The sequence below is a fragment of the Ursus americanus genome, chromosome 31, assembly GCF_024610735.1.
Source record: "Ursus americanus isolate L20-20 chromosome 31, mUrsAme1.1.p, whole genome shotgun sequence".
NCBI lineage: Eukaryota > Metazoa > Chordata > Mammalia > Carnivora > Ursidae > Ursus > Ursus americanus.
Genome location: NC_142157.1, coordinates 19,634,476 through 19,651,225, shown reverse-complemented (window position 1 = coordinate 19,651,225; position 16,750 = coordinate 19,634,476). Strand labels below are relative to the sequence as shown.

At 37.1% G+C, this 16,750-nt stretch overlaps 1 protein-coding gene across 4 annotated transcripts in view; it reads left to right on the top strand.

Annotated features, from left to right (window-relative positions):
* The window catches only part of LOC123785611 (MAM and LDL-receptor class A domain-containing protein 1), a 660,266-nt gene that overhangs the window by 523,361 nt on the left and 120,155 nt on the right, over positions 1–16,750 (top strand). For all 4 annotated transcript variants that reach the window (XM_087857640.1, XM_087857642.1, XM_087857641.1 and 1 more), the window contains 2 exons: positions 1,764–1,889; positions 9,846–9,912. In XM_087857640.1, coding sequence (XP_087713766.1) covers positions 1,764–1,889; positions 9,846–9,912 — 193 coding nt within the window. The remainder of the gene's footprint in view (positions 1–1,763; positions 1,890–9,845; positions 9,913–16,750) is intronic.

The following is a 16,750-nucleotide window of genomic DNA, read 5'->3' as shown; positions in this document are numbered from 1 at the left end:
AACTGCTTTCATATTGTCATTTTGCTTTTACTTCTGTATGTGTTCTGGTCACTCTTTTTTTTTTTTTTTTTCTGGTCACTCCTGTTCCCCTGCACTCTCCAGTCGAAGTGCTAAGCATAGAGTCATAGCCACAGCTCAGTGATATTTAGTGGTGGGAACTGATGTTCGAGCACCACAGGATTACTCAATGAAAAGCATCGCTTTAAGTTTCAGAGCTGGCATTTTTAATCAGTGGAAAGACACAGTCTTAAAAACACTTTATATCCAACTTGAAAATTAATTTTGATGGGCAGCCGTTGAACTGTGTCAGTAACCTATGATAATTCAAACAATTCCAGCCCATAAATACACTTAAAGAAAAGAAAAAAAAATCATAATAATACTGTTAAAATTTATGTAAGACCTATCCATGGGGATATTATTCCTGAGTCTTCTAAAATATCAATTTAGCTTGAGAAGTTTGAACTTAATTGTCTTTATTCTAGTAGAAGTAACTCCCCAGGACTATCCTTAAAAAAAAAAAACAAAAAAACAATTCTAGCAGCAGGTTTGGGTTAAAATGTTTAAATAACATATTGTACATGGCACCATTAGGTAAGTCATAGAAAAGCAGAACCATTCTTGTTGCACTTGGGTTAAGTGCCACAAAGCCCTGGCTGTTCACTGCTGCCCTCCACTTACCTCTGCAGAACCCTAGGACTCAAAAGATCAGGGATAGACAATCAGTGTAATCAATGTCATTATTATTTCATGCTTTTGAAATCTATCCAGAATTCCTGACAAGATGGTGCAATGGGTCCATGCTCCGACATTCCCTCTATTCCAAACACAACAAAGCTAGATGGAAGAGCTATCACATAAAAAGGCTTAGAGACAGGACAGATTTCAGCGTGGGGCAAAACTGGAGTAGAACCAGAGAAGAGAGATCAGGCCTGAAGCCTAAGCCTGCTCGTTTCCAGGTTCTCAGGCCAATAGGAGCCGAGAGAGATGCTCATGGCAGCCTGGAATGAAGCGTTTTGGTTCAGCGCTCACTTGTAAAAAGAGCCTAAATAGTATTACTGCTTTACAGGAAATTATAGTCCTAATGAGACAAGAGAACAAGAGGGAGGAAGACAAAAATACAGTTTCAGGACTTAGAGTAGCATCTGGGGGAGGTCGAGTACTTGGCAGGACTAGATTGCTATGGAAGGGTCAGTACCCTTGGTTAGCATCAGTAAAGTCGGTTTTTTGAAACAACTCGTCTTATGAGCAAGACCTACACTTGTCTCTTGAAGTCAGGCCGACAAGAGACTCTGGAATTAGTCAAATGCACCATGCTGTGAAGGCACAGAGTCATAGTACATTGAGCGGCAGTGACCTCCATCATGTACCCGGGAACCACCCGGCACTCACAACCGTGTGGAAATTGATGAACGTTCAAGTAATGGTTGCTGTCATCTCAATTGCGCATAATGGCAGGGACATTAGGGGAGCAACAGAGGCACAGAGAGCTCTGCCTTGACATAAAAGTCTAAAATCAATTCAGACTACATAGTACACACAGTGTACTTTATACATACACACCTGTATAATAGTACATAGTGCACAGCTGGGAAATGATTCTATCCAGAAACTTCTTTTTGAAGAATAAAAGAGAACTATAATACATAATTTAAATATAGGACTAGAAAGAGGAGGGATGATACAATAAACTGTCTTAATATTTCACTATAAGAAATTCATTTAAATAAGTGATGATTATTGTCTTCCCCCCACCCCCCCAGCCAACAGGAGCTGTTCTGACGGTGCGTTGATGTGCACTTCCTCTAACAGCTGTATCCCAGTTCACGAGCGCTGTGATGGTTTGGCCAACTGCATGGATTTCCAGCTTGATGAGTCCAGCTGCTCAGGTATTCTATGAACATGAAAATATTCTTTACAATGTAAGCCAATAACTTAAACCTGTAGATGATAAAAATATCAACACTTGAAATTCTAAATAATTGCCAAGTATGGAATAATTGGATTTCTATTATTGGTTTGGGGCGGGAAGAATATTAACATTGTTACACATATAAAAAGCTTATAAATATATAGTATAATGAACTCATGCTTATTCTATATAAACGATGTCCCCAAATAAAAATCACACACTTATTTTTAATCTAACTTAAAGTTATTAGTATTTGATAATCTCTTTGATGCAAATTGCTTGGTTTATAATATAAGGAAACACTCTAAAATATTATTAAATTTTTAATTATAATTTTTCCCACTTCTTCATAAGAGGGTCCTATTTGCATGATCTAGTCCTGTTTAAAAGTCAATTTATTAAGCTTTAGACTGACTTTTAAACATTTTTCTCTCCTGACCCTGGAATATTTATCAGAGCTGATAATGTATGTTTGTGATTATACTTTTATCAAAACTGCTTTAAAATTCTCTAATTTATTATAGTCCATTGCTCACATCTTTCCTGGGTAATTGAACTTTTATTTCATGCAGGAGATATATGGAATAATAGATAGGGGCCATATAAATATCTCACAACTAAAAGATAATATAAATTGGTAATAAAAGATATATTCAATCATATTTTCTAAATAAATTGGAGATATTTAATATCAAAACTAGGTATATTCTTTGTATCTTTCAAGAGAGCAGACTATTATGAGATAAGTGACAAAAGTATGATAATTATAATCAAATCACAGTGCAAAAAAGTCTTATTTTTTATGCTGCCGAAATGAATACTCACAGAGCACTGAATTTTATGAGTACAAAAGGAAATCAAGAAGCGAGCAAATTTGGTCCCATAAAATATGCAAAGATGAATGCTCTTTGCCATTATTTCTGTACCAGGCATGCTTATACATCAGATTGATACCCAAAAGGAAATGCTTTCACTTTCTTTTCAAAATAAGAAAGATATTAATGATAGTTTCATTCTTCGAAACTCTTAAGACAAAGCACTGATATCTATTACCCAAATTTGTTTGCATAAAGGTGAGATTTTGTTCAGGAGAGTTCTTTATGAGAACAAACGTATCATAACGTGTTATGGTTTATTGTATGATTTTATGTATTTTACCTTTAAAAATATGATCAGAAAAACAGAAGACTGGCCATTCATCCTGAGTGACTGACATCCTGTAGGTAATAATAGAGAGCACATTCTGGTTGCCCCATCTGGTTTAGTCACTCACCAATTCATTCATAGTTCATTTACAAAATACACGTCATATTGCCCCAGCAATAAAGGGTTACAGTAATATAAAGAATTAGTGAAACAGTTTTCAGAAATAAAATCCACATTATATTTTTTGTTCTCTATATTTTCTGTGCTTTTTAGTTTGTCAAACAAATACGAGGAAGTCAATGCTCCTTTGTTTAAGAATGTGTCTCTGGGGGCACCTGGGTGGCTCAGTAGTTAAGCCTCTGCCTTCGGCTCAGGTCATGATCCCAGTGTCCTGGGATCAAGCCCCCAGTTGGGCTCCCCACTCAGTGGAGAGTCTGCTTCTCTCTCCGCCCCTGGCCCTGCTTGGGCTCTCTCACTCTTGCTCTGCACGCTCTCTCTCTCTTAAATAAATAAATAAAATCTTCAAAAAAATGCGTCTCAGCTTAACCCACACTAAGAGGTGTCAGTGCCTGTGACACCTTCCCCTTCCTTTCCAAACATCATATCCCTTTATGGATGGCATTTCATAGACTTTATGAGCCCAATCCTGACAGCATCCAATAATGTCCCTGGTCACAGAGCAGGTGGTAAGCATCTGGTCTCCCCTCACCTGAGGTTTAAGTCATTAACGGGAACATTGACCTCAGGCCCTGTGTAAGTGTTGCAGGTTAAGTATATTTCAACGAGGCCTGTGTGTTCCCAAGTTACGTTAGAAAGGCATGTCGTTTTCAAGTTTTGGTTGCTTATGCAACAGAAAATTATTGAACAGAATGTGTCTGGCTTAATTTAAATTGGGAGTCTTTTTCCAGTCATCTGTAGTAGTAGAGGTTAATGAAAGTTATGTTAAAGTGATACTATAATTATGATAATAATCCTTTGAAGGATAATTAGGAAAAGGCATTAAAAATATAAAGTTGTAGGGGCACCTGGGTGGCTCAGTCAGTTAAGCATCCGACTGCAGTTCAGGTCATGATCCTGGGGTCCTGGGATCAAGCCCTGCATCACACTCCCTGCTCAGTAGGGAGTCTGCTTCTTCCTCTCCCTCTGCCCCTCCCTTCCTCCACCACTCATGCTCATTCTCTCTCTCAAATAAATAAAATATTTGAAAAAAAAAATAAAGTTGTAGGATGGGATATTATTAATACAATTTAATATATATATATTAGAATGTATTTTAGAATGTATAAAGCAGTGAAAATGGATGAACCACAGCTATAGTCATTAACATGGATTATGCTTACAAATATATTATTTTTAGAAATGTACACTAAAATATGCAAATAACATGATTCCATTTTTTTTTAAAAAGTCTTCCATGATTCATTGTTTGCGTGCCTCTTAATGTTTCAGAAGGTTTTATTTTTATTAAGCTTTTTTAAATTTTAATTCTAGTAGGCTCAACATACAGTGTTATGTTTCAAGTGTACAACATAGTGATTCAACACTGCCCTACGTTACTCAGTGCTCACCATGATAAGTGTGCTCTTCATCCCCTTCACCTGTTCACCCATCCCCCTCCATCTCCCTTTTGCTTTATTTTAAATGAATACCCTCAGTTAAAGTTATTTATTTTTAAATAAGAACATTTTTTCTTGAAGCCTACACCAAACCAAAGTGCTATAGAGCTTTGCCAAATTTCTAAGCCATAGTTAATCTTCTCTGCAGTCCCCATGCTGGGATTTCAAGATAAAGAGAGCAGTCTGTGCCCACTGGGTATTCGGTTTACTGCACCAAATCAGATGGTTTTCTGGAAGACTCTTAGATCCATACAGCTCCTGAAACTACAGGCAAGTTATTGTATGTGTATATTTAATCCATGGCAGTACATAAATACTGTACCATTCAGAGAAGTTCATGATCATAATATCAGGAACAGCAAGGGGTTATACAAATTCTGACCTGAATAGCAGCTCATTTGACATTTTTAGACTAACAGGCTTTGGAGTTAGAAGACTGGAATTCAGTTCAATATCTGCTGCTCCCTTGCTATTAACTTGAGCAAATTCTATTATTAACCAGTTTCCTCCTCTGTGAGAAAGGATATATATGGGTATACCATATAATGCTATGAGGATTAAATGAGGTAATGCCAGTAAAACTCTTAGGACAGTCTTGACACAGAGCAGGTCTTCAGTAAAAGGTAGTGGTAATGGTGTTCATAATGGTAGAGGGGGAAAAGGAAAGGAAAGGAAAAGCTGGAGAGAGCATTGGTAATAGAAATTAGGTTTCATGGGCGATTTAAAGAATCCCCAAATATAGGGAGCTGGCTGAGAACAATTATTTAATACATTATGCATACCACTCACTAGTACAGAAATGTTACAAATATATTTCATTTTATCCTCTCAGCAGCCCTAGAAGACAAGGTGATAGATACAATTCTCACTTTAAATGCGAGAAACCTTATACATAAAGTACCTAGCCCAAAGTTACACAACCCATTAACTGAGCCAAGTGTCAGTGAGGGAAAACCAGGACTCATGTGACTGTCCGTCTTCTCAGCAATCCACCATGCAACAGCTGTCACTTCCTAGGCCTCCAGATACATTGAAAGAGACCACACACACACACACACACACACACACACACACACACACACACACACAGAGCTGTCCAGTTTATATGTGTTTCGGCTTTTCCAGAGTGATACACCAGAGTGGAATTGAACTTGAACTCTTCATAGAATGCTATTGCTATGTAGTCAGTTGAGTCATACTGGCCTCCAGATACATGGTCATAATAACCAATGCAAGAGGGTACAAGGCAGTGAGACACTGATGTGTCTAAACAGCCTGAACTCATGCTAATTCTAATATCAACCCCATAGATCCCGACTTGCCATTTGAGAACTATCTGCTTACCTCCTGGAAGTATTTTTTTTTTAAGATTTTATTTATTTATTTGAGAAAGAGAATGAGAGAGAGAGAGAGAGAGAGCATGAGAAGGGGGAGGGTCAAAGGGAGAAGCAGGCTCCCCGCAGAGCAGGGAGCCCAATGCAGGATCATGACCTGAGCCAAAGGCAGTCGCTTAACCAACTGAGCCACCCAGGTGCCCATCTCCTGGAAGTATTTAATCTCTTCATTGCTAACTAGTCATAGACATCTCCCTCCCCATTTCATCTGTTCCCTGCTTTAAATTGTTTTGAGTAAATTAAAGGTGAAAATATGTTGTACTGGGTCTTTCCATCGTATGGATAAAGAACCTAGGTCTAAACAAACTGAAAAGAGCTTGTTGTGGAGGTAACTTACAAATCATCTCTCCTCCAAAACACCAAGTTTAACTCCTTGCTCCGGCCAGTGCTCCCTTTCCACTGTGCTCCATTACCCAGTGTAATAAAATGCATATTTAAATTTCCATAGCATTATTTTAATATAAAGCAAGCGTATGTTTTACTCTCAACAATCAAGGTAAATATTAATGACCCCAGGGGGGGAAAATGTGCAGCTGTGTGTATTTTGATGTTCTTCAGTGTCACTCTACAGTTTTTTCTTATAAAAACAAAGCCCGTATGTGAGGAAGACTAAAATTGTACTTAAGACCAAACATAACCATAAAATGATTTATCTAAAAGGTTTGTTGCGATTTATGCTTTATCAAGCCGGTGGGCTAATTTTAGTCAAACCAGCTAAGTTCTTGTTTAGGAAAGAAATTTCACATCTGTTCCGTTCAGCTGAGCGCGCCCGGAAGCCTGAGGGGTGTAGCTGTACCGCCATCTTTAGTAACACACTCCCGTGTTGTAAACAAATAGGGAAAAGGAGGGAAGGTGAGATGGGAACTACAGGTGACCCTTAAGCAGCACAGGTTCGAACTGTGGGGCTCCACTTACATGCAGTTTTTACAGGAAAGTACTGGAAATGCCATTTCTCTTCCTTATGGTTTTCCTAATAGCATTTCCTTCTCTAGCTTACTTTACTGCAGAAATACAGTATATAATACACATCACATACAAAAGATATGCTCACCGACTGTTTATATTATCAGTAAGGCTTCCAGTCAACAGTAGGTGATTGGTAGTTAAGTTTGGGGGGAGTTAGAAGTTATCTGTAGATTGTTAATGTGCAGGAGTTAAGGCCCCAAACCCCCATGATGTTCCAGGCCAACTATATTCCTGGATGAACAAATCACTGGAAACCTTTGAAAACAGAAAGGACACCAGACACGTGGTATATTGCAAATGTGTTCCCACACTGCAACCTCCCTCCTTTCCTATTTTTCCTCTTTCCTACTGCCTCTTGCGCCCCCTTCCCAGTGTTCAATGACTGTCTCCACAATCTGACTCTCTCTGGTTGCCCTTCAAAGTTTTCTGCCGATAGATATTTTCCTACATGAAATTTTTGTTTCTCCTTATTACTTTTCTACTATCGTTCATTATCATCATCCTTTCTCTGCCCGAGGAAATTCTTCCTCTCTCTGCTAAGGTTAGTCTGCTCCTGTAAAAACAAAGACTATCTTTGTGACACCATGACACCTAAAAAATGATCTCAAGAGATTTTTGTGGGGCAAGCATGAAAAGTAATGATAGCTGAAAGGCAGAGGGAGAAATACGAAGCTTCAAATCCATGCCCTAGCCTGTATTTTATCTCAGCTTCAGACCTGCAAATAATATTGCCCAAGGAATACTTCCACTTGGATATCCCCTTGGCCACTTAAAACACCAGCATCTTTCCCTATAAATTCTCCCTACCCCACAGATCCCCCAATTTAGTGAATGAAACCACCAACCAACCAGAGGCCCAGCCAGAAACTTGAACATCACCCTTGATTCTTCCAAATAATCACCAGATGTTTCAAATCCCCACAATTCTCAACCTCCTACTCCACCTCTTTCATTCAGGCAACCACCCTTTCTTACTAGATTATTACAAAAAGTTCTTAACTGGGCTCCTGAATTTTAGTCTTAGCCCTTCTGTTGACTTTACATACTGGATCCAGAATTGTCTTTTTAAAGCATTAGTTTCTTAAAATTCTGACCTCCTAGGTTAAAGTTTAAACTCCTCACTGAGCCTATATAATCTGGCCCCTGTGTATCTCTGACCTTCTCACATACTCTCTTCACATTATCAGTCCAACCAGGCCAAACTTCCTTCAGATCTTTAAACATACCACACTCTCTTCTTGGCTTCTTGGTACTCTCATCAACCTTGTTACATCCATTCCAAATTATATTACTTTTAATATCGTATTTTAATTCCTGTGACTTTTTTTTTTTTTTTTTGCATTTTTTCCCCATAAAGCTGGAAGGTCAATGAGAGCAAAGACCACAATTGTATCTTCTTTAGGTCAACATGTCTTAAGCATGTGCTACGAGCTAGGCATTTTCTAACATTCTCAACAACTCTGTGAGATAGGTACTATTTTTAACCTTGTTTGACAAAGAGGAACTGGAAGCGCAGAGGGATTAACTAGCTTATCCTATATCATACGGCTAATGAAGTTGAGTTGAGATCCTTCCTCAGGCAGTCTGGTTCTGGTGCCTGCAGCTTTAACAATTGTGTAGACTGCCTGTATTATTTATTGTTATTTATTTGGTGCCTAGCCTAGTGCCAGACATTAACGGAAGCTCAGAATAGATGTGTTGAATTCCAAGTTTCCACCAAGTATTGGAGTTAAGACAGCTACACCAAGAGAGAATGGTATCCTGCCACTGGTATCCTGCAAGAGAGCAGGTGTCAAAAAAAGCGAAGAAAAGCAATTTGGGTATTAAGTGAGTAGGGAAACGAACAGGTCTTCATAGATCAGGTTGGATACAAGGATCCAAGGACTCTGGAAAGAACCCTCAGAGCTAAAGGCACTAACCACTTCCAGAGTCATACCTGTGTGACAATATCCAGCTGCTGCTTTTGGGTTGTTTTTTTTTTAATGCTTTTGGTTTTTGTTTGTTGTTTTTTTTTTAGTTTGAAAACCCAGTCTTTTATTTTTTTAATTTTTTATTATGTTCAGTTAGCCAGCATATAGTACATCGTAAGTTTTTGTTGCAGTGTTCAGTGATTCATTAGTTGCATATAACACCCAGTGCTCATTACAACACGTGCCCTCCTTAACACCCATCATCCGATTACCCCCTCCCCCCAATGCCCTCCCTTCTGTAACCCTCAGTTTGTTTTTAATCTATAAGCAAACCACCTTTGAAAATAAATGTTGATGCGAACCTAGAAAAAGGGAATGGTACAAGCAGCAAGAGAGTAGGGCCAGGGCACTGAAAGTCAGTTTCAGCTATGCTGATGTCTGTCACGGATGCAAAGGTAGGACATGCACAGGCACGAGTGACATTTTACCAAAAAGACAAGGTCACCCATGCAAAGCACTGTCTGTCATGATAGTGACTACTGTGTGGAACTTAAGACAATAAATGTTACATTAAAAAACAAATTTCAGTATAATCACAAATATGTCACGCAGACATGTTCTAAATACGTAGATTTTACTTAATCCAGGAGAGAAAAAAATCTTCTCTTATGGTCAACCTCTCAGGCATGTGAAGAGAATGAACACATCAAGGGCAGCAAGGGCCACTGAACAAATTTGTGGGACACAGGAAAGTAGACTAGAAGAATTCTTGTGCTTTTAGCAACTGGGAAGCTATTTACTCTCAGTGTCTAGGTTTGATGCAATGATTAACAGTAATATGTCCTCCTCCTTCCTAATAATATTTACAATTAACTGTGGGTTTTGTGATGCTTCTTTTTAGAGTGTCCATTAGGTTACTGCAGGAATGGTGGGAATTGTGTGGTGGAGAAGAACGGACCTGTGTGTCGGTAAGGAGCATTGTCTGCTTTTTCTTTGAACAGTTATTGCCATTGGCTTACTTTTTTTTTCTCGAAGCTGATATAATACAACACCAATGAACATGAGGTTATTAAGGCAAAAATAGTGGATAATGGCATTATTTGTATTTGTCTGTCTGAATAAGAAAAAGGAAGATGTAAGTATATTTTAGAAAAAAGATTGCAATTATTTTTTTTTAAGATTTTATTTATTTATTTGACAGAGAGAGACAGCCAGCGAGAGGGGGAACGCAAGCAGGGGGAGTGGGATGCAATTATTTAACATGATTTTATGTCTTAACATTTTATATTGTATAGGACATAGTTTTAATACTCATTCGTTCTTATTTTTAATATTTATATCAGGTTATAAAAAGATTTTTTATATGGGTGTCATCCTATTTCAGATGAACTTAGTGTCTGTATTTCCTTATTCCCTTTTTATTTCACATTTCATATTTCTCTTTTCTAACAACAAAGGATAAAATTAATTCATAAATAAGACTTTTTTCTAGTTTATGCAAGGATGTTTACGAGTAGCCAAAGTTAAGGTACAGATAAGGAATACATTTGCATACTTAAAGCAAAAATAAACAAAAACAGTCCTTGTGATTTCTTTGGGGAATTATTTATATTGCATATCAAAGATTGCTTGATTTTCTCCCTCACCCTTTAGGGAATTGTGCAAAACAGTTTCATAAATTCCAAAGGAAATGATGCATATTCCATTATATTTGTGTTTATGACTTTTTAATCTAGCAGACCAATGTATATATTGCTTTGCTTATTAGAGAATGGATCGTAGGTTGATATTCAAGTCATAACAAAACACATAGAAGTATCTGGAAAACACTGATTGATAGTTGTTTAAATCCTTATATTCTTCTGAGTCAACACTTGTATTTTAGGAAAAGTTGTTTATCCCTTATAAAAGCAAAAATCTCTACCAATTAACACAACAACAAAAATTTTTTTATGATGAGATATGTTTAGACACTGTTTTAACATTGTTGAAAGCAAATTATTAATGGGTTTCTCTAAGTGTTTTGTCTGTTTCATTACATAATTTATTTCACAACATCTCAACAAAATTATACTTTCCCCTGTATCAGTTTCCATGGAAATTAATTCATCACAAACTGTGAGTTGATGGAAAGATAGGACGCATAGTATTAATTTCTAAAAATCTCCTGAAAGAAGTTAAGAATGATGCCATAAATAATGTCTATCAAATGTCAGCTGAGTGGATAATGTTATTTAGTGTCAACTGTTTATAGTAAGGAGGTTTGGATTTTTGTCTTCTCTAACCCTGCCAGACAAGAAAGATCTTTCGGACTGTAGCTAGTCTCAGCTAAGCAAGCAGAGTTTTGAGTTCTTGGCAATGTCCTCTGGTACTTAAATAAACTTTAAAAATGGAAATCCAGATGGTGACGTCTGAAACGTGTTTCTCTCACATGAGAAAACTCTAACATGGGGGAGAAGATGCAATGGGAAGATTAAGAGGCAAAGGGACCCGAGGAAGGAAATCGATGCAGCAAAATGTAGAAAGAAATTCATTAATCAAATATATTAATATAGTATTTTTGATAGTAAAGAATACTTTTTGAATAGTGAAATCACTAATCACCACCAGTATAAAAAAATGTTTGGAATTAGTGTTCTTTTCAACATAAGTATGAAAAATGACTTGAGGTTTTTTTCATATTGTAATACAGTAATGTCTTCATTCAGATTCTAATTACTTTAAAAGCGTGAACTTAAAGTAAACATATGTATATTATAATAAACTTTTAGAAGGCATACAGTAGTGTATCAAGCAAAAAGTAGAAATCCCAGCATCTAAACCCCACTCTGTAGTATTATGGTTTCTATCCACTGAAATATGATTTTCCTTTCACTGACACATGAACACACACAAGCACACATTTGTGTCTTACAGAAATATGCATTATACTGTACACGTTCACTTTGCATCTTGTTTATGTTTTTTTTTTCTCTTTGTAAAATATTGTGTTGTTGGTCATGTCAGTACATATGGCTCTAGGTCCATCACTTCCTGGCTGTGTAGTGTTGAGTAAATTTCTTAATCTAATATGTCCAGCTTCTTCTCTGGCAAACTGGAGTAGACAATAGCGCCTACCTTATAGGGTAGTTGTGGGTCTTGAAGGGGTTGATATATGTGAGACCCTCGGTACTGTGTCTGACATACAAAAGATACTACAGGAACGCTAGCAATCAGAACAATCATATCATCCCTTTTTATTCTGTGTAGTCTGCAAGACTTAATGTAGTGTTCATCATCATTTAAATAACCTCATTAATCTTATTAATGGTTGTTTAGTTTCTTTCTTAAATATTTGCTTTCACAAATAACCTTACAACATCCATCCTTTGACTTGTTTGCACAATTCTTTAAGCATGACATATCTTACTGAAATGCAAAATAACAATGTAAATTATTTCTAGTTGCATTTAGTATCAAATTCATTTCCAATTAAATTTCGTATCCAGGTGATCTGTCACACACAGGTATTCTTTTTTAGATTACAGGTTAAACGAGGGTGGCTTTAGAATGCAAAGTCTTAGAGTAAATATAAAGCACTATGAAAAGGTGTTGACTTTATGTCAAACTCCTGTCATTCCCAAGTGTGAGAATTCAAGGTCTTTGTCACCCAAAGAAGTAAGGACAGAACCAAAGCCCATCTCTTATCTGGGCATTGTGAATATAAGAACTTCATGGTATCAAAAAGGAGGCCTATCACTGAGCTTTTGGGTTTTCTTTTGGGATCTAAGGTGCCTTGAGAAAGGACCTTCAGTTTTTAGCTGAGATCCTAGAGAAGAGAGACTTAAGAAAAAAAAGTCGTTTGGGTTGCTGTAAGTTTATAATTATCCACAAGTGTAAACACTACTAGGTGAACCATGGTTTTCCATTACTTGAGGAACACCAACAGGGTGGCATGTCTGAGGGTTGAAGAAGCAAATCATGATCCAAAAGAGGGAAATTATTCCTCACCTAAGGAGGCTTGGTTATATTGTTTTGATATATCAATATGTTTCTTTGAAAAAAAGTCTGAGCTATGTAATATAAATTCGAAAGGACAGGAAAGAGGTTACAAAGAAAAAAAATAACAAGTTATCAATGTTAAAAGAAAGAAATAGGAAACAGTATCAAATTAATGCATATATAATTATATATACACATATATAGATAAATTTATATATTTCATATATATGTGTATACATGAGGTCATGTAGTTAGTGAAAGTAGGCAGAAAAATATTAAAGCTTGGGTTAATTTATAGATTTTGAATACAGTTTATCAACAGCTACCCTGTCCCGCTAGATTCCACATTCTTAAATTCATTTGCCAATAAGACACCAGAGTTTATTTAATAAAATAAAACCACACCTTTCCGATAAAAACAATCCCCAAAGACTTGAACAAGTAGAAAGATATTTTCTTTTCTGAATGGCTGGCTCAAAATAGTAAGGATCTTAGTTCTTCCTAGGTTAATCTATATATTTAATGCAATTCCAACAAAAATACCCACAAGCTTTTTGTGGGGGTAAACAATTTGATATTAAAGTTCATATGGAAAATGAACGTGGGACTAGCTGGTTAAACACAGAAAAACATGCTATTAGGGGCTGAGGAGCCCTACTAGTATAAATGGAATGCTCTTATTATTAAAGCAATGTGTGGTACAGACACTTGAAAGACATTTCAGATGAGTGAAGTAGAAAATCTAGAAATATGTTCAAGTGCATATGAAAATTTAGTAAATGATAAAAATGGCATCTCAAATCACTGGACAGGATGGACTTTTTTACAAGAAATGTTGGGCAACCAGTTAGCTACTTGGAAAAAGATAAAATTGGTATAATTCCTGTGGAGGTGATTTTGGCAATATCTAACAAAACTGTATATCCATATACTTTTTGACAGTTCCACTTCTAGAATTTATACTGGTGGTACCACTGCAACAGCTCTGTAAGAATATAGAGTAACAAAGTTACTAACTGCAGGATTCTTATAATTTCAGAAGATTGGAAACAACTTAAATGTCTACGTATAGGAGAGTGTTGAATAAACTCTGGCATATCCGCACAAGGGGGTATAACTGAAATATGGAACAGTTAAGGAGTGTCCCTTTAGCCAGCTGTAGAAAGGTGTTGCATGGGGCAGCACAAAGGAAAATGAAGAAATATAGAATAGTTACTGCAACTATTCTGCAGTTCTTTCATTTGACTCAAATGTTAAAAGTCTGGAAAGTAGTGGTGCCTGGGTGGCTCAGATGCTTAAGTGTCTGCCTTCGGCTTAGGTCATGATCTCTGGGTCCTGGGATCGAGCCCGACCTCGGACTCCTGGCTTAGCAGGGAGTCTCCTTCTCCTTCTGCCTCTCCCCACTGCTTGTGCTCGAGCTCTTTCTCTCTCTCTCTCTCTCTCACACACACACACACACAGGAGTAAATAAAAATAATTAAAAAAACATCTGGATGTTATTGTTGATAATAACATGTCAGAACCTCTTAAGTGTTTGACATGCCTTTGACCTTCACATAAATCTATAAGGCAGATGGTCATGTGCTAATTTAGCAGTTAATGAAATGAGACTTAGTGGAATGAAATTAAGTAATTTTCTAAGAAACAAAAAGCAGGAAAATGGTGGAACTCAGGGCGCCTAGGTGACTCAATTGCTTAAGCCTCTGCCTTCAGCTCAGGTCACAATCCCAGGGTCCTGGGATCCAGCCTCGTGTTAGGCTCCCTGCTCGGTGGGGAGTCTGCTTCTCCCTCTCGCTCTGCCGCTCTCCCTGCTTGTGCACTCACTCTCTCTCTCAAATAAATAAATAAAATCTTAAAAAAAGAAAATGGTGGAGTTCAGATTCCAACCTAAGTCTTTTGGCCAAGGTCTATATATCCTAGGTTATCAACCACCGTGGCATGTTTCCTCTTTGGAGATTTGACTAGATGGTTCATGAGTCTATGATTGTAAGAGTCTATGAGTAGAAATATGAATCAAATGCCTACAGAAAATCTAGAACTAAACTTTATTTGCACTTGGCTATTTGCTGTTTTTTTTTTTTTAACACACTATGCGTTTTTATTCCTGTGGGTGTTCATGTTGTTCTTTTTTGCCCATTTTATACTTTCCCACCTGCACTACTTGAAAAAAAGTCTAGATTCATCTTTTATGTCCCAACCTGTGTGGGACCTCCTCTGTAGAACTTTCCCTGAAGCTGCATGCATGTGAGTCATAGCCCGTGTGCAATATAAAAGAAGACTGGGATGTGAATCTAACAACAGGTTGTAAACCTGAGTTTAGGTATGAACGCCATCCACCACTTACTAATGCCATGACTTTGAATAAATGACTTCACCTTTTTCTACGGGGAAAGAGGAAAATGGATATTCACTAAGAAACTAACATCCTCTGCTACCCCACCATGGAGCTGTGAACTGAAAGGGGCTTCTGTATTGCTGAAATGTATAATTCATAATTGTTTTATTTACTTAAGAACATTTTTTAAATGTATCTAAATGGAAAGCATTAGTAATCTGTTCGCCAATTTCTTATTTAACATATCAAAATCATCTCCATAGTAACCAACAATAGTTCTTTATGAGGTGGAATACAGAGCAAACCATCAAAATTTAAGATCATGGCCTCTGTTGTTATTTTTTCAAACACAGTACTCAAGCACTAAGGACTAACACATATTCATAATAAACTTAAATGTTTTGTAAATGAAAATCATTTCAAAATTTCAAGAAGTCAATTTAAAGAGGAGGGCATTTAGATATCTTTTATGCTGTAAACTTGAGAGGCCATGCGGGTGTCTGTTTTTCTTTTTTTTTTTTTTTTTTTTTTTTTTTTTGAGGTCTTGACGAATTAGGCTTGTTTATTTGGTATGTCAAATTACATAGGAAGCATTGTCAAACATGTGATAAAAAACCTTCTTAGGTTATACTATAGAAGTGAGTGCTGTAACTGTTGTAGAAATTATATAAAATTCCTAAGGTTTTGATATGTCTTGGTATAAAGTCATCACTTGCAATTCTAATTACTGAAGCGTTATGTGTCACCGAAATAACCAGATTTCCTTGTCATCTGCATTAAAATGAACTCTCATCAGATCTCTAATCGTGGGCATTTTTGAGTCTTTTGTCATTTACAGTTCTTTTTTTTTTTTTTTTTTTAATGATTTTTTATTATATTATGTTAGTCACCATACAGTACATCCCCGGTTTCCGATGTAAGGCTCGATGATTCATTAGTTGTGTATAACACCCAGTGCACCATGCAATACGTGCCCTCCTTACTACCCATCACCAGCCTATCCCATTCCCCCACCCCCCTCCCCTCTGAAGTCCTCAGTTTGTTTCTCATAGTCCATAGCCTCTCATGTTTCATTCCCCCTTCTGATTACCCCCCCTTTCTTTATCCCTTTCTTCCCCTACCGATCATCCTAGTTCTTATGTTCCATAGATGAGAGAAATCATATGATAGTTGTCTTTCTCTGCTTGACTTATTTCACTTAGCATTATCTCCTCCAGTGCTGTCCATGTTGTAGCAAATGTTGAGAACTCGTTCTTTCTGATAGCTGAGTAATATTCCATTGTATATGTGGACCACAACTTCTTAATCCAGTCATCTGTTGAAGGGCATCTCGGCTCCTTCCACAATTTAGCTATTGTGGACATTGCTGCTATGAACATTGGGGTGCATATGGCCCTTCTCTTCACTACGTCTGTATCTTTGGGGTAAATACCCAGTAGTGCAATGGCCGGATCATAGGGTAGCTCAATTTTTAACTTTTTAAGGGACCT